Below are 20,645 nucleotides of genomic sequence, written 5' to 3'. Positions count from 1 at the left end.
CTGCTAAACACTGTAATCTATGTAGATCACAGTATTTAGGGGGTTAAAGTGCCTGGAGCGGTGTGGGCACTATAACCCAGCTGGGTGTCAGCTGTCAGAATCAGTTGATACCCAGTGGTGATCGCAAAGAGTGATCAAAATGTCTTATGTATAGAGGGGAGCGGACACCTGGATGCTTGAATCCAGTGGGTTCGGCCGAACAGTTACAAAAAGTTCGGGTAACAGAACAGTACCTGGACCCGAACCCGGAACCATCCACTTGAATGGAGGGCCCGAACATCCAGTGTTTGCTGCTCTGTCATGTGCATGAGAGTGCAGCAAACACCACTTCTGATCGGCAGTAAAATCATCACCGCCGGTAAAACAGCCACAGTTCTCATTGTGTCAAAAGACAGCGTGAGCCAGCAGCTGTGATCAGAAGTATAAAGTTTACCTCAGGTCACTGGTGTCAGCTGATGGGACTACGGCTCTTATCAGCCGACGCCTGTTGCCGCTAATAACAGTGAGAGCAGGGAGTATTCATCAGCGAGCGCCTGCTCTGTAAATAAATTATTTAAAAAAAAGTTGTGTGGGTTCTCCTTTATTTTCGATAACCAGCCAGGAAAAGCACATCTATTAGATGCGCCAATTCTGGCGCTTTGACTGGCTCTACCCACTTGCCCTGTAGCGGTGGCAAGTGGGGTTCACATTTGTGGGGTTGATGTTGTAAAATGGTGATGTTTTTTTTAAAATCATAAACAGTGTTGATACAGTAACTGTGTTCAGCCACCAGAGGTCACCCTTAAGTAATAGGATAATTACAATGTTGTTGCAGTAATTTTGTTCAGCCACCGGAGGTCACCCATGAGTAAAAGACAAGAAGATTCTGGAAACCGGACAGTTACCTCAGAGAGAGTTTCTGGGCATTTGAGAAGAAGCAGCGCGGTGATGGAGAGTGGGGAATCCAGATCTTGAGGCATTCCTGTTTTGGGACTGTGTGATTTCAAGAAAGCTATTCTTGTGAGTAAACAGAGAAGTGTGACCGGTCACCGACTGTGTAGTTAGCTAGGGATAGCTAGATAGGAATCACAGCCTGTTTAAGGACACTCTTGTATTAAGAATTGCCTGACAACTAATAGACACTGTGTGGATTCCTGCTCTTCACGATTCTGGCTGTGGGATATTCTTGGAATTATTTGTGAACTTTATCTGGATCTGCATCTTAAGATTTGGTGGCTCAAATACCTATTTAATCCGCTGCTGGACGTCTGTATAACAAATTCAGTTATTTACCGTTGAAGCATATATTGTGAAAGAGTACACTCTGAGCGCTCAACAATAAGACAGTGCGCTGCGTATACACTGAGTATATACTGTGAGAGAGATATATATATATATATGTGTTGGGAAAAACCGGGTACCCGTGATTTATTGTAAATTAGGCGGGAGGCGGGTGTAAGATTGTATTCCTGAGAGGACCACGTGTCACAGGCACAGTATAACCCCGTGTAGGCCCGTTACAGTTAAGGGAGGGAGTGGTATAGTTGTGGGGTAGTCGGATTCCTGTCTGTGAAGCTGGCACTTGGGGTCTCTCAGGCTGCATAACTTGTATTCTGTGAGTTGTGGCTGTTGTGGCCCATATTGTGTTGGGAGAGAAAATTCTGTCATTTTTTGCATAAGTTATAAAGAAAAGTTGGTTTAATATCATATTGTGCTCTGATTCATTCATAGCAGCGCCGTATTCTGTTCTCGAGCAGCGACCGGCATAACGGTCATTACATTTTGGCGTAGTTGGCAGGATACGGTGCTCGCTATGGATGTTACTGATGGAACAAAAGGCGCTGTCACTCCTGCTGTAGTTATTCACCCCCCTTCCCCCATTGTTTCTGGTAGAGATCGATTAGTGGGTTGCTCTGCCACGGGAGCGCTGCTTAATCACCTGGCCAAGTTTGATGGATACAATCTGCTGCTCAGTGATTGGGAAGGCAGGTTAAAGAATGCCATTGCCTTGCTTGGTGTTAGCCCCCGACTGCAGCCAGAAGTCGCGCTGAATGCTTTGGAGGGGGATGCCCGCAAAGTTGTCTTGTTGAAATCCGAAGATAAGCGAAGAACAGTTGATGACATCATTCGGATATTGAAAAAAGCATTTGATCACATGGCGGCGGCAGGGCAACTGCGAGTACAGTTTTTCGCTCGGACCCAGAGAGACGGAGAAAGTCTGATCCAGTATGCTATAGCGTTGGAGGAGCTGCATCAGGAGGTTAAAAGGAAGTCAACTGTGACTGTGGGTACTGAGGCCGAGGTTGACAGCATTCTTCGGGATCAGTTCATTGAGGGGATCCAAAGTGAGACACTAAGGAGTGAATTGTTACTGAAAGCACAAAGTATTCCTGGTATTACATATGCTGAAATTCAGGAAGAAGCAGTAGCACGGACCTTAGAAGTGAAGCCCGTTCTGCAGAGGAGTAACCTGCAAGTGGCTGATACACGAGGGCCGGGGCCAGATCCCATCCAGACACAGCTGGCAGCTTTACAGAAAACCTTGGAAAGCCTGGCAGAGCAGATGCAGCAGATGCAGGTTCGGGAAACACCTCCGATGTACCCGGCACCGCCTAACCCCTCTATTCCATTGTATGGGCGGTTACCCTATACCTCAAGGGAAATGTCGACTGCTATAAGACCCTGGCTATCCAGAGGTTGGGCAAGAAGACCGGTGCAATGCTGGCGATGCAGGGAATTTGGTCATTTGCAGCGAGACTGCCAGAGGAAGCTGGCAGATGAAGCTTCATCAGTAAAAGAGAGGCCCTCGCTGTAGCTGGGCATACGGCGGGGCAGGAACAAAAATCAGTGCCCAATGTCTGTTCTGAGGATCTGATTGAGGACAGTCCCACTTTGGAGGTGCAGTTTGCAGGCAAGAAGGTGGTGTGCCTGGTGGATACCGGGTCGGAGGTGACTACGATGCCAATTAAGTTTTTTAAGGCACACTTCGAAAGGACTGTCAAACCGGAGTCGGGACATTTATTAAAACTGAAGGCTGCCAATAATGAGGAAATCCCAGTGGTGGGCATTGCGTGGATGAAGGTACAGCTGTGTGGTCAGGAGTTGGGAACCAAGGGAGTGGTGCTCGTGATGACGCAGGCGAGACCAAACCTTCCGGTGGTTCTGGGAATGAACATCCTGAGAGAGCTGGATTCCCTTCTGTTTGAACGTGATGGTCCGCGTTATTGGAAGCGGGTGACGCCCCACAAAGTCACTGAGAGAGTCCTACAGCAGGTGGTCCGTTCATGCGGCATTCAGAAGAGTTCGGCAGAAGGAAGAGCAGTGGGAGCAGTGTATGTCCCACGCGGGTCTGCTGTTGTGATCGGTCCGGGTCAAGAGAAGCTTGTATTGATGCCGGTAGGGACACACAGAAAACTGAATAGTGTGGAGGTGATTTTGGAACCGACCAGTCGGTCAGAAGACACGGATAGTCTAATGGTAGCCCGAACAGTGGCCGTTGTACGAGATGAAAGTATACCAATAAGGTGCTTGAATCTGCAAGATCATGAGATGACTCTGGCGGCAGGCACCAAGCTGGCTGATGTATATGTGTGCGGTGAGAGAGTCATTCCCAAAGTCAGTTTACACTGAAAGCAAACCGCAGGACTGCCTGGACCCTGTCAATGCAGACGACAACCGAAGAGTCCCCCACACCTGCGTGGAATGGCAGGAAGATCATGGAGATTATGGGGGTGGATGAGTCCCAGTTAACATTTGAGCAGGAGCGCAGGCTGGAGGATACACTGTGGGAATATCAGGCTGCTTTCTCCAGGGATGATGAAGACTTTGGTTGCACAAAGGCAGTGGAACATGAAATACCCACAGGAGATACCCCTCCGATTCGAGAGAGATATCGTCAGATCCCGCCGAACCTCTATCAAGAGGTTAAGCGGATGATAGCGCAAATGCTAAACAATGGGGTGATCCACCAGAGTCAGAGTCCTTGGGCCGCACCAGTAGTGTTGGTACGGAAGAAGGATGGGTCCATACGGTTTTGTGTTGATTACTGCAAGCTGAATGCACACACTGTACGTGATTCTTATCCGTTACCAAGAATCGAGGAATCCTTGTCCGCACTAGGGAAGGCAAAGTATTTCTCTACGCTTGACTTAGCCAGTGGCTACTGGCAGGTGCCCGTGGCGGCTCGAGATCGGCAGAAGACTGCATTCATCTTGCCGATGGGTCTGTTCGAGTTTAATCGGATGCCCTTTGGACTGGGTAATGCCCCAGGAACGTTTCAGCGATTGATGGAGTATTGCTTGGGTGACTACAATTTCGAATCTGTGTTGATCTATCTGGATGATGTAATCGTATTCGGAAATTCATTCGATGATCACTTGAAAAAGCTGCAGCAAGTGTTGCACCGACTGAGAGACAATGGACTTAAGATCAAGCCAAAAAAAATTTGAACTGTTCCGGACGCAGATTGAGTATTTGGGGCATGTAGTGTCGGCTGAGGGTGTGCATCCGGCACCGAGTAAAATTGAGGCCATTCAAGGGTGGCCCAGACCCAAGACCCGGAGAGAAGTACAGGCATTTCTCGGTCTAGCTGGATACTATCGCCGATTTGTAAAACACTTTGCTAAAGTGGCTGAGCCACTGAACGAGCTGTTGAGAGGGACGGCTGTTGTGAACTGTGTTTCTGGGCTCCCTCTGGTGGTCACTAACGGTATTGTGTTAGGTATGTCTTGTTGCAGGCCTGAGCTCCAGCTGTGTCGTTAAGCAGCGGGTGTTTCCTATTTGAGTCTCCTCTGGACTCAGTCTCTTGCCTGGCATCGTTGTGTCCAGACCTATTTGGTCTCCTCCGGATTCCTTTCAGTCTGCCTCATGCAAGAAAAGCTAAGTCTGTTTTGTACAATTTGGATCGTTTGCATTATTCAGTGTTTTTGTCCAGCTTGCTTTACATTTGATTTTTGACTCGCTGGAAGCTCTAGGGGGCTGATATTCTCCCTCCACACCGTCAGTCGGTGTGGGGGTTCTTGAATGTTTAGCGTGGATGTTTTGTAGGGTTTTCTGCTAACCGCATAGTCCACTATCTATTTTCTGCTATCTAGACTATTGGGCCTCACTTTGCTGAATCTAGTTCATCTCTACGTTTGTGTTTTCCTCTTGCCTCACCGTTATTATTTGTTGGGGGCTTTCTATATCTTTGGGGTTCAATTTCTCTGGAGGCAAGCGAGGTCTTATTTTTTCCCTCTAGGGGTAGTCAGTTCTCCGGCTGGCTCGAGACGTCTAGAACCAACGTAGGCACGTTCACCGGCTACTTTTAGTTGTTTGTGTCAGGATCAGGTATGCGGTTAGCCCAGTTTCCACCTCCCTAGAGCAGTATTTATATTTTTGCTATCTTGCCGGAATATCAGAGATCCTCTGCCATTGGGATCATAACAGAATGCCAGGCCAAAAGAAAATGTTTAATGCATCGCAGAAGCGGGATTAAATAGAAGTTCTGAGGTTTTGGTTTTTTTGTTTGTTTTTTTTGCTGCAGTTTGCCTAGCTTCTTCCATCCCCTTTTTCTCTGAGTGGCTGAAACTCTGCTGCAGATATGAATGTCCAGACTCTGACTTCTAGTGTGGATCAGCTTGCTGCTAGGGTGCAAAGCATTCAGGATTTTGTTATCCATAGCCCTATGTCTGAACCAAAAATACCTATTCCTGAGCCGTTTTTTGGAGATAGATCTAAATTCCTGAATTTTAGGAATAATTGTAAATTGTTTCTGTCTCTGAAACCTCGTTCCTCTGGTGATTCCGCTCAGCAAGTTAAGATTGTTATTTCCTTCTTGCGCGGCGACCCTCAGGATTGGGCCTTCTCTCTGGCGCCAGGAGATCCTGCATTGGTGAATGTTGATGCGTTTTTTCTGGCGCTTGGTTTGCTTTATGAGGAGCCTAATCTTGAAAATCAGGCTGAAAAGATGTTGCTGGCTATCTCTCAGGGTCAGGACGAAGCTGAGGTATATTGCCAAAAATTTCGGAAATGGTCCGTGCTTACTCAATGGAATGAGTGTGCACTGGCCGCAAATTTCAGAAATGGTCTTTCTGAAGCCATTAAAGATGTGATGGTGGGGTTTCCTATCCCTACAGGTCTAAATGATTCAATGGCTCTAGCCATTCAAATTGATCGACGTTTGCGGGAGCGTAAATCTGATAATCCTTTGGCGGTGCTGTCTGAACGGTCACCTGATTCTATGCAATGTGACAGAATTCTGACCAGAGCCGAGCGACAAAATCATAGACGTCAAAATGGGTTGTGTTTCTACTGTGGTGATTCAACACATGTTATCTCAGCATGCTCTAAACGTTTAAAGAAAAAAGTTAATCCTGTCGCCATTGGTACTTTTCAGCCTAAGTTTATTTTGTCTGTGACTTTAATTTGTTCATTATCTTCTTACTCAGTTATGGCTTTTGTGGATTCTGGTGCTGCTTTAAGTCTGATGGATTTGTCGTTTGCCAAGCGCTGCGGTTTTGTCCTGGAGCCTTTGGAAAATCCTATTCCTCTTAGAGGAATTGATTCTATGCCATTGGCAGAGAATAAACCTCAGTATTGGACGCAGGTGACCATGTGCATGACTCCTGTACATCAGGAGGTGATTCGTTTTTTGGTACTGCATAAAATGCATGATGTTGTCGTTTTGGGTCTGCCATGGTTACAGACCCATAATCCAGTTTTAGATTGGAAAGCTATGACTGTGTCTAGTTGGGGGTGTCAGGGGATTCATGGCGATTCTCCATTGGTGTCTATTGCTTCTTCTACTCCTTCTGAGATCCCTGAGTTTTTGTCAGACTTTCAGGATGTATTTAATGAGGCTAGGTCCAGTGCCCTTCCTCCTCATAGGGACTGTGATTGTGCTATAGATTTGATTCCTGGTAGTAAGTTTCCTAAGGGACGACTCTTTAATTTATCTGTGCCAGAGCATGCCGCGATGCGGAGTTATATAAAGGAGTCTTTGAAGAAGGGACATATTCGCCCATCCTCGTCCCCTCTTGGTGCAGGATTCTTTTTTGTGGGCAAGAAAGACGGGTCTCTGAGACCTTGTATTGATTATCGTCTTCTGAATAAGATCACTGTTAAATTTCAGTATCCTTTGCCATTGTTGTCTGATTTGTTTGCTCGGATTAAGGGATCCAGTTGGTTCACCAAGATAGATCTTCGTGGTGCGTATAACCTTGTGCGCATAAAGCAGGGAGATGAATGGAAAACGGCATTTAATACGCCTGAGGGTCATTTTGAGTACCTGGTGATGCCTTTCGGATTATCTAATGCTCCTTCTGTGTTTCAGTCCTTCATGCATGACATCTTCCGGAAATATCTGGATAAATTTATGATTATTTATCTGGATGATATTTTGTTTTTTTCTGATGATTGGGAGTCCCATGTGAACCAGGTCAGGATGGTGTTTCAGGTTTTGCGGGAGAATGCTCTATTTGTGAAGGGCTCAAAATGTATCTTTGGGGTACAGAAGGTTTCTTTTTTGGGTTTTATTTTTTCCCCTTCTACTGTGGAGATGGACCCAGTTAAGGTCCGTGCCATTCATGACTGGACTCAGCCCACGTCTGTTAAGAGCCTGCAGAAGTTCTTGGGCTTTGCTAATTTTTACCGTCGTTTTATCGCTAATTTCTCCAGCGTGGTTAAACCTTTGACGGATATGACCAAGAAGGGTTCTGATGTTGCGAACTGGTCTCCTGCGGCCATGGAGGCCTTTCGGGAGCTGAAGCGTCGGTTTACTTCAGCGCCAGTCTTGTGCCAGCCGGATGTCTCTCTTCCCTTCCATGTTGAAGTTGATGCTTCTGAAATTGGTGCAGGGGCTGTTTTGTCGCAAAAAAGTTCTGATGGCTCTGTGATGAAGCCATGCGCCTTCTTTTCAAGGAAATTTTCGCCTGCTGAGCGGAACTACGATGTTGGTAATCGGGAGTTGTTGGCCATGAAGTGGGCATTTGAGGAGTGGCGACATTGGCTCGAGGGAGCTAGAAATCGTGTGGTGGTCTTGACTGATCATAAAAATCTGATTTACCTCGAGTCTGCCAAGCGCCTGAATCCTAGACAGGCCCGTTGGTCATTGTTTTTCTCCCGTTTTGACTTTGTGGTCTCGTACCTGCCTGGTTCGAAGAACGTGAAGGCTGATGCACTTTCTAGGAGTTTTGTGCCTGATTCTCCGGGAGTCTCTGAGCTGGCTGGTATTCTCAGAGAGGGAGTAATTTTGTCTGCCATTTCCCCAGATTTGCGACGAGGGCTGCAAAAATTTCAGGCTGATAGGCCTGATCGTTGTCCACCAGAGAGATTGTTTGTCCCTGATGGATGGACCAACAGAGTTATTTCTGAGGTTCATTCTTCGGTGTTGGCGGGACATCCTGGGATTTTCGGTACCAGAGATTTGGTGGCCAGGTCCTTTTGGTGGCCTTCCTTGTCGCGGGATGTGCGTTCTTTTGTGCAGTCCTGTGGGATTTGTGCTCGGGCTAAGCCTTGCTGTTCTCGTGCCAGCGGGTTGCTTTTGCCCTTGCCTATCCCAAAGAGGCCTTGGACGCACATTTCCATGGATTTCATTTCGGATCTTCCGGTGTCTCGGAAGATGTCTGTCATCTGGGTGGTGTGTGATCGTTTTTCTAAAATGGTCCATTTGGTGCCCTTGCCTAAGTTGCCTTCCTCCTCTGATTTGGTTCCTTTGTTCTTTCAGAATGTGGTTCGTTTGCATGGCATCCCTGAGAATATTGTATCTGACAGAGGATCCCAGTTTGTGTCCAGATTCTGGCGATCCTTTTGTGCTAAGATGGGTATTGATTTGTCTTTTTCGTCGGCTTTTCATCCTCAGACTAATGGCCAGACCGAGCGAACTAATCAGACGTTAGAGACTTATTTGAGATGTTTTGTTTCTGCTGATCAGGACGACTGGGTTACCTTTTTGCCACTGGCCGAGTTTGCCCTTAATAATCGGGCTAGTTCTGCCACCTTGGTTTCACCCTTTTTCTGCAACTCTGGTTTTCATCCTCGTTTCTCCTCGGGTCAGGTTGAACCTTCTGACTGTCCTGGGGTTGATTCTGTGGTGGATAGGTTGCAGCGGATTTGGAAACATGTGGTGGACAATTTGAAATTGTCACAAGACAAGGCCCAGCGGTTTGCCAACCGCCGCCGTGGTGTGGGTCCCCGACTTCGTGTTGGGGATTTGGTTTGGTTGTCTTGTTCCTTTGAAAGTCTCCTCTCCTAAGTTCAAGCCTCGCTTTATCGGTCCTTATAAGATTTTGGAAATCCTTAACCCGGTGTCTTTTCGCTTGGACCTTCCAGCGTCTTTTGCTATTCATAATGTGTTCCATAGGTCCTTGTTGCGGCGGTACGTGGTGCCTATGGTTCCTGCTGTTGAGCCTCCTGCCCCGGTTTTGGTTGAGGGCGAGTTGGAGTACGTGGTGGAGAAGATTCTGGATTCTCGTATCTCTAGACGGAAACTCCAGTATTTAGTTAAGTGGAAGGGCTATGGTCAGGAGGATAATTCCTGGGTTGTCGCCTCTGTTGTTCATGCGGCTGATTTGGTTCATGCCTTTCACGCTGCTCATCCTGATCGCCCTGGGGGTCTTGGTGAGGGTTCGGTGACCCCTCCTCAAGGGGGGGTACTGTTGTGAACTGTGTTTCTGGGCTCCCTCTGGTGGTCACTAACGGTATTGTGTTAGGTATGTCTTGTTGCAGGCCTGAGCTCCAGCTGTGTCGTTAAGCAGCGGGTGTTTCCTATTTGAGTCTCCTCTGGACTCAGTCTCTTGCCTGGCATCGTTGTATCCAGACCTATTTGGTCTCCTCCGGATTCCTTTCAGTCTGCCTCATGCAAGAAAAGCTAAGTCTGTTTTGTACAATTTGGATCGTTTGCATTATTCAGTGTTTTTGTCCAGCTTGCTTTACATTTGATTTTTGACTCGCTGGAAGCTCTAGGGGGCTGATATTCTCCCTCCACACCGTCAGTCGGTGTGGGGGTTCTTGAATGTTCAGCGTGGATGTTTTGTAGGGTTTTCTGCTAACCGCATAGTCCACTATCTATTTTCTGCTATCTAGACTATTGGGCCTCACTTTGCTGAATCTAGTTCATCTCTACGTTTGTGTTTTCCTCTTGCCTCACCGTTATTATTTGTTGGGGGCTTTCTATATCTTTGGGGTTCAATTTCTCTGGAGGCAAGCGAGGTCTTATTTTTTCCCTCTAGGGGTAGTCAGTTCTCCGGCTGGCTCGAGACGTCTAGAACCAACGTAGGCACGTTCACCGGCTACTTTTAGTTGTTTGTGTCAGGATCAGGTATGCGGTTAGCCCAGTTTCCACCTCCCTAGAGCAGTATTTATATTTTTGCTATCTTGCCGGAATATCAGAGATCCTCTGCCATTGGGATCATAACAGACGGCGCGAGGGCCCAAGAACCAACCCATCCAATGGACAGATCGACAACAACAGGCATTCGATCGGATCCGGGATGCCCTTGTGCAGGCACCTTTGTTGGCGTATGCATGTTTTGACCGACCTTTCATTCTGTACACTGACGGGAGCCTCCATGGCCTGGGAGCTGTGTTAGCCCAAGAGCAGGAGGGGCGTGAACGGGTTATTGCATATGCCAGTCGGTCTCTACGAGACACCGAGCGAAACCCAGATAATTATAGCTCATTTAAGTTGGAGATGTTGGCCTTGGTGTGGGCTATGACTGAGAAATTTGCAGAGTACCTTGCTGGCTCTGAGATTTTTGTGATGACTGACAATAACCCGCTGGCACACCTAGAGAATGCCAGGCTGGGAGCCCTAGAGCAGAGGTGGGTAGCACGGATGTCCAAATGTAATTACCGGATTCGATTCCGTTCTGGTAAAGAGAACTCCAATGCCGACGCACTGTCACGACTGACTTGTGGTACTCCCCGGCATGTTGTGGATGAAGACCTTGAGGATACCGAGATTCCTGACCTGAGACGATTACCTGTGTTCGTGGATGTGGCACGGTTAAGTGGGGTGGCGACACAGGTCGCCACTTTGCTGGGAAAGACTCGTCAGGAGTGGGCCGATTTACAGGATGCAGACTCCGAGCTGTCTTGAGTAAAGAAGTGGCTGAGTCAAAAGTCCTGGCCCGACAGAAGGGTGAGAGCTCGGCTGGGTGCAGAGGGGCAGAAACTGCTACGGCAGTGGAATCAATTGGCCGTGAGAGAAGGGGTACTGTATCGCTGGATCTACATAGCGGCAGAGCTGGGGTACCTTTGGCAGGTGGTGATCCCAGCCTCAATGGCTCCAGACATTGCCCAAGAGGCTCATACGTAGGGTGCACATTTTGGACCTGAAAAGACGTACAGATGGTTGCATCGATTTGTGTACACACCTGGCTTGGAAGAAGTTGTGAGAGAGGTGTGTGCTAAGTGCCGACCCTGTGAATTGAATAAGTCCCCAGAACAGAGAGCTCCAGTTCAGACAATCGTGACATCTGCCCTGCTGGAAGTATTAATGGTGGATTATCTGTCCATTGGGTACTCCAGCAGCGGTCATCACTCATGCCTGGTCATGACCGATCATTTCACAAAATTTGCTGTGGCCATTCCCACTAAAGATCAGACTGCTAAGTCCGCAGCAGAGGCGATCTGTAAACATTTCATTCCGGTGTATGGCTGCCCCCAAAGAGTGCATTCAGACCAAGGTACCTGTTTTCAGGGTCAGCTCATGACTGAGTTGCTGCAGGTCTATGGGATTCAGCAATCACGGACGACGCCCTATCACCTGCAGGGAAATGGAGCTTGTGAACAATTCAACCGAACGCTGCTCCAGATGCTGAGAACGCTGGAACAAAGGCAAAAGGGGCGATGGCCTGAGTTTCTCCCTGAACTTATGTGGGCTTATAATAACAGAGTCCATAACACAACAGGGTTCACACCTTATGCGATGATGTTCGGCCGGCCAGGACGAGAAATCGGGGAGCTGAGTCTGACAGTACCGGATGAGCCGCAGTATCGTACAGCCAGTGAGTGGGTCCAGGATCACCGAAGAAAACTACGAGAGATCCATCAGATAGTGAAAGAACGTGTACGGGATCATCCACACCGAGATCGAAAACCAGTGCACGGGGATGAGTTCCAGGTGGGTGACAGGGTGCTAGTGCGGGTTACACGTCCAGAAGGGAAGTTGAGTGACAGGTGGGAGGATACGCCTTACACAGTAGTGGAAAGGGTGTTCCAAAGGAGGAAGTGTGTACACTGTGGTCCCTGAGGCGTGTATCGGACCTCGTCGCACAATGCATCAGAATTGGCTAAAGCGGTGTATATCCGACGCACCTGTCTGTTCCCCTGAGTCATCCGATCCAACGATGGTGCAACCGAGCAATGTTGAGTGTTACTGTTGGGATAACTGTGATGGCGACCTCTCAGAAATGCAGAGTCCGACAGTGCAAACTCCAGATATGCCCACTGATGTTACTGTTCCACCAGATACGACAAATGTTTCCTTGAACCCGACAGGTACTGGCTTACGGAGGTCAGAGAGGAGCACAGCCGGAATTCCTCCGATACGATATAATCCTGATGAGTATGTGTTGCTTGTGAGTTGTGAGAAGCCATTTGTCGGGACGCCAAATTGAAAGTGGGGTGGAGTGTAAAATGGTGATTTTTTTTTAAATCATAAACAGTATTGATACAGTAACTGTGTTCAGCCACCAGAGGTCACCCTTAAGTAATAGGATAATTACAATGTTGTTGCAGTAATTTTGTTCAGCCACCGGAGGTCACCCATGAGTAAAAGACAAGAAGATTCTGGAAACCGGACAGTTAACTCAGAGAGAGTTTCTGGGCATTTGAGAAGAAGCAGCGCGGTGATAGAGAGTGGGGAATCCAGATCTTGAGGCATTCCTGTTTTGGGACTGTGTGATTTCAAGAAAACTATTCTTGTGAGTAAACAGAGAAGTGTGACCGGTCACCGACTGTGTAGTTAGCTAGGGATAGCTAGATAGGAATCACAGCCTGTTTAAGGACACTCTTGTATGAAGAATTGCCTGACAACTAATAGACACTGTGTGGATTCCTGCGCTTCACGATTGTGGCTGTGGGATATTCCTGGAATTATTTGTGAACTGTATCTGGATCTGCATCAGAAGATTTGGTGGCTCAAACACCTATTTAATCCGCTGCTGGACGTCTGTAACAAATTCAGTTATTTACCGTTGAAGCATATATTGTGAAAGAGTACACTCTGAGCGCTCAGTAATAAGACAGTGCACTGCGTATACACTGAGTATATACTGTGAGAGAGATATATATATATATATGTTGGGAAAAACCGGGTACCCGTGATTTATTGTGAATTAGGCGGGAGGCGGGTGTAAGATTGTATTCCTGAGAGGACCACATGTCACAGGCACAGTATAACCCCGTGTAGGCCCATTACAGTTAAAAGGAACCTGTCACCCCGTTTTTTCCGTATGAGATAAAAATACCGTTAAATAGGGCCTGAGCTGTGCTTTACAATAGTGTATTTTGTGTACCCTGTTTCCCTACCTATGCTGCCAAAATACCTTACCAAAGTCGCCGTTTTAGCCTGTCAATCAATGTGGTCTGGTCAAATGGGCGTGGTGGAATCGCTGGTTTCTCCCCCAGATCTTGCTTATCTTTCCGTTGGTGGCGTAGTGGTTTGCGCATGCCCAACAGCGGAATGCACTGCGCAGCTGAAGAAAAAGAGCGCGATCTGCGCTATTAAACAGTTTAGCGCTGGCGGCGGCCATCTTCCTGAGGCCGCGCATGCGCAGATGGTAGTGCTCGGCTTCCCGGGGCTTCAGGAAAATGGCCGCCGGATGCCGCGCGTGCGCAGATGGAGAACCAGCGATTCCACCACGCCCATTTGACCAGACCACATTGATTGACAGGCGAAAACGGCTCAGGCCCTATTTAATGGTATTTTTATCTCATACTGAAAAAACGGGGTGACAGGTTCCCTTTAAGGGAGGGAGTGGTATAGTTGTGGGGTAGTCGGATTCCTGTCTGTGAAGCTGGCACTTGGGGTCTCTCAGGCTGCATAACTTGTATTCTGTGAGTTGTGGCTGTTGTGGCCCATATTGTGTTGGGAGAGAAAATTCTGTCATTTTTTGCATAAGTTATAAAGAAAAGTTGGTTTAATATCATATTGTGCTCTGAGTCATTCATAGCAGCGCCGTATTCTGTTCTCGAGCAGCGACCGGCATAACGGTCGTTACAATGTCACCTCTGCATTGTCAGGTGATATCAAGACTACGGCTTAGTAATAGAGAGGCGTCTATAAGACACCTATCCATTACTAATCCTATACTTTTACTGCAAATAAAGACAAAGCAAGAATAAAGTCTTTTATTTGAAATAAAACAAAACACACCTTCCATTTTTATTTAAAAATAACACAGTTATACTCACCTAAGGCCATTCCATTGAATCCCCCATCTCCTGCAATAAAAAACAAACAGAATTATCCCTAATCTGTCTGTCGTTATGTCCCACACCGTAATCCATGTCTGGGGGATAAACAGTTTTCAAACTGGACAGTGCCAAGATGTGACCATCCAGGGAATTTATCACAACCTAATCTAAGAGAAGTGTAATGTAGTGATAGAGACTCTAATTCTAGTGATGTGACACTTACTGGGCAGTCTGCTGTAGTTTTGATGAAACCACTGTTTGATCAGTAGATCATCATTAGAGCACTAGTGAAACTGCTGCCATGTATTCCTCTATATTCATGAGCTTTGCCCCCACCTCTGATTGGCAGCTTTCTGTGTACACATGGGCAAAAAGCTGCCAATCAGTGTTGTGGGGACATTGTACAGAGCTTGGCATTCAGATAACTTTTAGATTTACAACAGATAAAACAAAGATTTTATCAAAATGACAGCAAGCAGCCCAATAAGTGACACATCTCTGGAATCAGGGTCTCTGCCCCTATATTACAGGTATAGTAAAATTAAATGAAAGATTCCCTTCAAAGAGTGTCGAGTGTCTTTAGTAGCTCAGTGAGTAAGGGTACCGTCACACATTGAAATTTTCATCGCTGCGACGGCACGATCCGTGACGTCGCAGCGATCGTATGAATATCGCTCCAGCGTCGTAGACTGCGGTCACACGTTGCAATCACGGCGCTGGAGCGATGCCGAAGTCCCCGGGTAACCAGGGTAAACATCGGGTAACTAAGCGCAGGGCCGCGCTTAGTAACCCGATGTTTACCCTGGTTACAAGCGTAAACGTAAAAAAACAAACCGTACATGCTCACCCGTCGGTGTCCTTCAGGTCCCTTGCCGTCTGCTTCCTGCTCTGAGTGCAGCCGTACAGTGAGCGCAGATCGCAGCACCGCTGTGATCTGCTCTCACTTTCCGGCCGGCACTCAGAGCAGGAAGCAGACGGCAAGGGACCTGAAGGACACCGACGGGTGAGCATGTACGGTTTGTTTTTTTACGTTTACGCTTGTAACCAGGGTAAACATCGGGTTACTAAGCGCGGCCCTGCGCTTAGTTACCCGATGTTTACCCTGGTTACAAGCGAAGACATCGCTGGATCGCTGTCACACACAACGATCCAGCGATGTCAGCGGGTGATCAAGCGGCGAAAGAAAGTTCCATACGATCTGCTACGACGTACGATTCTCAGCAGGATCCCTGATCGCTGCTGCGTGTCAGACACTGCGATATCGTAACGATATCGCTAGAACGTCACGAATCGTAACGTCGTAGCGATGGAAATTTCAATGTGTGACGGTACCCTTAGAAAAGGTCATAAGTTCCCTATTAAATTGATTATATTTTAAAGGAAATATATTTATACACAATGCTATCTATTGTAATTTGTTATCAACAAAAACTATCACAGTGATATAATTGTTTATTAGGTAGATTTGTACGATTTGTACGTTTCCTTTTTTTCCCATTTGCATCATTTCCCCTTTCCTTTGCCAGTAGATAAAAATGGTTTAGGACTGTTCCCAAAGTCACATCAAGTCTGGAGTCAAGATGAGAAACGATCTTGTTTTGCTGTGGCTTATTCTCTCTCTTCATTGCTTCTCTACCACATTTGGTAAGCTTTTATTTGCTTATGTTTTCCAATAATTTACCTTGTTCAACTTGTTAATAGCAAGGCAAAATTACTCATCTTAGGGTAAGTTCACACTGGGCATTTTTGCTGCTTTTTTTCTGCAGCAAAACCTGATTTCTTTTCAGGAAAGGAACTGCTGCAAAAACGCATGTTTTCATGCATTTTATTTGCGTTTTTGTTGCGGTTTTGGTGCTTTTTTTTCATGCATTTACGGGGCTAACTGGGGTCTCTTTGTGCAAGCTAATGAAGTTGAGTGCCCCCAGAGAAAGACAAACTGCATCCATTCACGTGCCGCTACAGTAAAATCACACTGACAGGTTATATATATATATCAGTGACAAATACAATTAGTACAGTGTGTGTGTGCAGCTTACTGTACATGCATTTAATTAAAGATTATTTTTCGGGAAAAAATGGTGTGGGCTCCCGCGCAATTTTCAAAACTAGCAGAGGGAAAGCCAGAGACTGGGGGCAGATGTTTATAGCCTTGGAAGCGGGTAATACCCATGGAGCTTCCCAGGCTATTAATATCAGCTCACAGCTGTATACTTAGCCTTTACTAAAATAGGGGACCTCCCAAAAAAATGACATGGGGTCCCCCTATAATTAATAACCAGTAAAAGCTATGCAGGCAACTGTGGGCTGATATTAATAGCCTAGGAAGGGGCCATGGATACTGGCCCCTCCCTGGCTAAAAACATCAGCTTTCAGCCACCCCAGAAAAGGTGCATCTTTAAGATGCGCCAATTCTGGCACTTAGCCTCACTCTTCCCACTTGCCCTGTAGCGGTGGCTAGTGGGGTAATAGTTGGGGGGGGTTGATGTCACCATTAGGTGACATCAAGCCCGGAGGTTAGTAATAGAGAGCCATCAATAAGACACCTATCCATTACTAATCCTATATTTGCATGGTAAATAAAGACACAGCCAGAATAAAGTCCTGTAATTGAAAAAAACACACAGACTTCTTTATTAATTCTTAATTAAACCATACTTACAACCACTCCTAATTCTTGCAAAGCCCTCGATCTCCTGTAATAAAAGTAAAACACTGGGAAAAACTGTCATTAATAAAAACCTGGGTGTATGGGTGGATGACAAACTCCCATTTAGCGGCCAGTGTCAGGCAGCTGCTGCAAAGGCAAATAAAATAATGGGATGCATTAAAAGAGGCATAGATGCTCATGAGGAGAACATAATTTTACCTCTATACAAGTCACTAGGTCGACCACACTTAGAATACTGTGTACAATTCTGGTCTCCGGTGTATAAGAAAGACATAGCTGAACTAGAGCGGGTGCAGAGAAGAGCGACCAAGGTTATTAGAGGACTGGGGGGTCTGCAAGACAGGTTATTACACTTGGGGCTATTTAGTTTGGAAAAACGAAGGCTAAGGGGTGATCTTATGTTAATGTATAAATATATGAGGGGACAGTACAAAGACCTTTCTGATGATCTTTTTACTCATAGACCCGAGACGGGGACAAGGGGGCATCCTCTACGTCTGGAGGAAAGAAGGTTTAAGCATAATAATAGACGCGGATTCTTTACTGTAAGAGCAGTGAGACTATGGAACTCTCTGCCGTACGATGTTGTAATGAGTGATTCATTACTTAAATTAAGAGCGGACTGGATACCTTTCTGGAAAAGTATAATGTTACAGGTTATATATACTAGATTCATTGATAGGGTGTTGATCCAGGGAACTAGTCTGATTGTCGTATGTGGAGTCGGGAAGGAATTTTTTCCCCAATGTGGTGCTCACTCTTTGCCGCATGGTTTTTTTTTGCCTTCCTCTGGATCAACATGTTAGGGCATGTTAGGTTAGGCTATGGGTTGAACTAGATGGACTTAAAGTCTTCCTTCAACCTTAAAAACTATGTTACTATGTAAGATAAAAAAGCAACAATATACCATACCTGTCCATGAGGACCCCTCTATTCCTGATAACCAACCTTGCTGAAGCTGGCAGGTGAGGGTCGCAGCCCCCAGCTGTGAGCTTTGTCTGGCTTCTTATCAAAAATAGGGGGAACCAACGCTGTTTTTTTTTAATTATTTATTTAGAGTGCAGGAGCAGCTGATGAATACTCCCATCCACCACTCCTGCTCTCACTGTAATTAGCGGTAGCAGGTGTCGGATGATTGGAGCAGTAGTCCCATCAGCTGACACCAGTGATCTGAGGTAAAGTTTACACCTCCGATCACAGCTGAGCGCTCCCACTGTCTTCTGACAGCATGGGAAGCGCGGCCCACTGACCGTCGGGGATGATTTCCCCGCCGATCAGAAGCGGTGTTTGCCGCACTGTCATGCATATGACAGCGTGTCACACACTGTAATGTCAGGCCCCCCATTCAAGTGAATGGTGTTCGGGTCTGCTCTGCTGGATGACAGACTGTATGGACGCATCATGCAGCCTGTCATCTAGATGTAGCAGAGCCGAGTGTGACGTCACATTCGGCTGTCCTTGACTTTTCTGCAGCAAATACGCTGCAAAAAAAGTCAACCTGCGTTTTTTTCACCATCCATTCAAATCAACGCTGTAAAAACGCTGAAAGAAATGACATGCTCTATGTAAAAAAAAAGGCTGCAAATCACAAAATCCTGATGACAAAAAAACAATGTGTGTGCATGAGATTTCTGAAATCTCATAGGCTTTGCTGGTACTGTAAAAAGCTGAAAAGTAGCATAAAAAACTCAGCCAAAAAAATGCAGCAAAAACGCCCAGTGTGAACTTAGCCTTAGACTGGTAGACGTACTTTCTGCTAACTAAAACACATGTCTAATAGGGATTTATATAATTACTAGATGGTGGCCCGATTCTAACGCATCGGGTATTCTAGAATATGCATGTCCACGTAGTATATTGCCCAGTGACGTAGTATATTGCCCAGTGACGTAGTATATTGCCCAGTTACGTAGCATATTGCCCAGTGATGTAGTATATTGCCCAGTGACGTAGTATATTGCACAGCCACGTAGTATATTGCCCAGTGACGTAGTATATTGCACAGCCACGTAGTATATTGCCCAATTACGTAGTATATTGCACAGCCACGTAGTATATTGCCTAGTTACGTAGTATATTGCCCAGTGACGTAGTATATTGCCCAGTTACGTAGTATACAGCACAGAGCCACGTAGTATATTGCCCAGTTACGTAGTATACAGCACAGAGCCATGTAGTATATTGCACAGCGACGTAGTATACAGCACAGAGCCACGTAGTATATTGGCCAGTTACGTAGTATATTGCCCAGCCACGTAGTATATTGCCCAGTTACGTAGTATATTGCCCAGTGACGTAGTATATTGCCCAGTGACGTAGTATATTGCACAGCCACGTAGTATATTGCCCAGTTACATAGTATATTGCACCGCCACGTAGTATATTGCCCAGTGACGTAGTATATTGCACAGCCACGTAGCATATTGCCCAGTTACGTAGTATATTGCCCAGTGACGTAGTATATTGCCCAGTTACGTAGTATACAGCACAGAGCCATGTAGTATATTGCCCCGTTACATAGTATACAGCACAGAGCCACGTAGTATATTGCACAGCGACGTAGTATACAGCACAGAGCCACGTAGTATATTGCCCAGCCACGTAGTATATTGCCCAGCCACGTATGTCACAGGTTAAAAAATAAAAAATAAACATATACTCACCTTCCGAGGGGCCCCTTGTAGTTTTGTCGCCTGTGTTCGGCTCAGGCGGCAGCTTCCGCTCCGAGGGTGTGATGACATCGCGGTCACATGACCGTGACGTCACGGCAGGTCCTTCTCGCGCAGGGCCTGTGATGACGTCGCGGTCACATGACCGTGACGTCATGGCAGGTCCTTGTCGCACACCAACCTTAGCACCGGAACCTGCCGCTTCCATGGACCGGTCACCGGAGCGTCGGAAAGGCAGCGGAAGGTGAGTATATAATGATTTGTTATTTTTTTAAAATTATTTTTAACATTAGATGTTTTTACTATTGATGCTGCATAGGCAGCCTCAATAGTAAAAACTTGGTCACACAGGGTTAATAGCGGCGGTAACGGAGTGAGTTACCCACGGCATAACGCGGTCTGTTACCGCTGGCATTAACCCTGTGTGAGCCGTGACTGCGGGGAGTATGGAGCGGGCGCAGGGCACTGACTGCAGGGGAGTAGGGAGGGACTAATCAGACTGTGCCGTCACTGATTGGTCGCGGTAGCCATGACAGGCAGCTGGCGAGACCAATCAGCGAATGAATATCCGTGACGGAAGTTGCCGACAGAAAGACGGAAGTACCCCTTAGACAATTATATATATAGATATGGTAGCTTAGAAAAGACTGAAGTGATAGCCAGTTGTAAATGTATTTTTTGTTCTGCTGTTTTGGGCTTTTTTTATTGAAATACATGTTTTTCACTAGCATACGATTGGAAAACTGCCAATTTCTTGCCGACACCATTGAATACACTTTTCTGGGGTTTCTGACATATATTGGCACCTGCATAGGAAAAAAGGGAAATGTGATTTTAGACTAAGGATGATAAAATCTGTCTTGAACAAATGGAAGCTACATTTATTAATGTCACAAAACTTATGTAAAAAAATGATGAAATATGTACAA

General features: G+C 46.5%; 1 protein-coding gene across 1 annotated transcript in view; it reads left to right on the top strand.

Moving 5' to 3' along the window:
- Positions 1–866: 866 nt before the first annotated feature.
- CXCL13 (C-X-C motif chemokine ligand 13) overlaps positions 867–20,645 on the top strand; it is an 84,348-nt gene continuing 64,569 nt past the window's right edge. Inside the window, exons 1-2 of the mRNA XM_077260535.1 lie at positions 867–999; positions 15,909–16,023. Of these exons, the coding sequence (XP_077116650.1) occupies positions 15,960–16,023 (64 nt within the window). The 5' untranslated portion in view covers positions 867–999; positions 15,909–15,959. The remainder of the gene's footprint in view (positions 1,000–15,908; positions 16,024–20,645) is intronic.

The sequence above is a fragment of the Ranitomeya variabilis genome, chromosome 1 (genome assembly GCF_051348905.1).
Source record: "Ranitomeya variabilis isolate aRanVar5 chromosome 1, aRanVar5.hap1, whole genome shotgun sequence".
Taxonomy (NCBI): domain Eukaryota; kingdom Metazoa; phylum Chordata; class Amphibia; order Anura; family Dendrobatidae; genus Ranitomeya; species Ranitomeya variabilis.
Note: the sequence above shows the minus strand (reverse complement) of the source record. Positions and strands in the feature narration are given on the sequence as shown.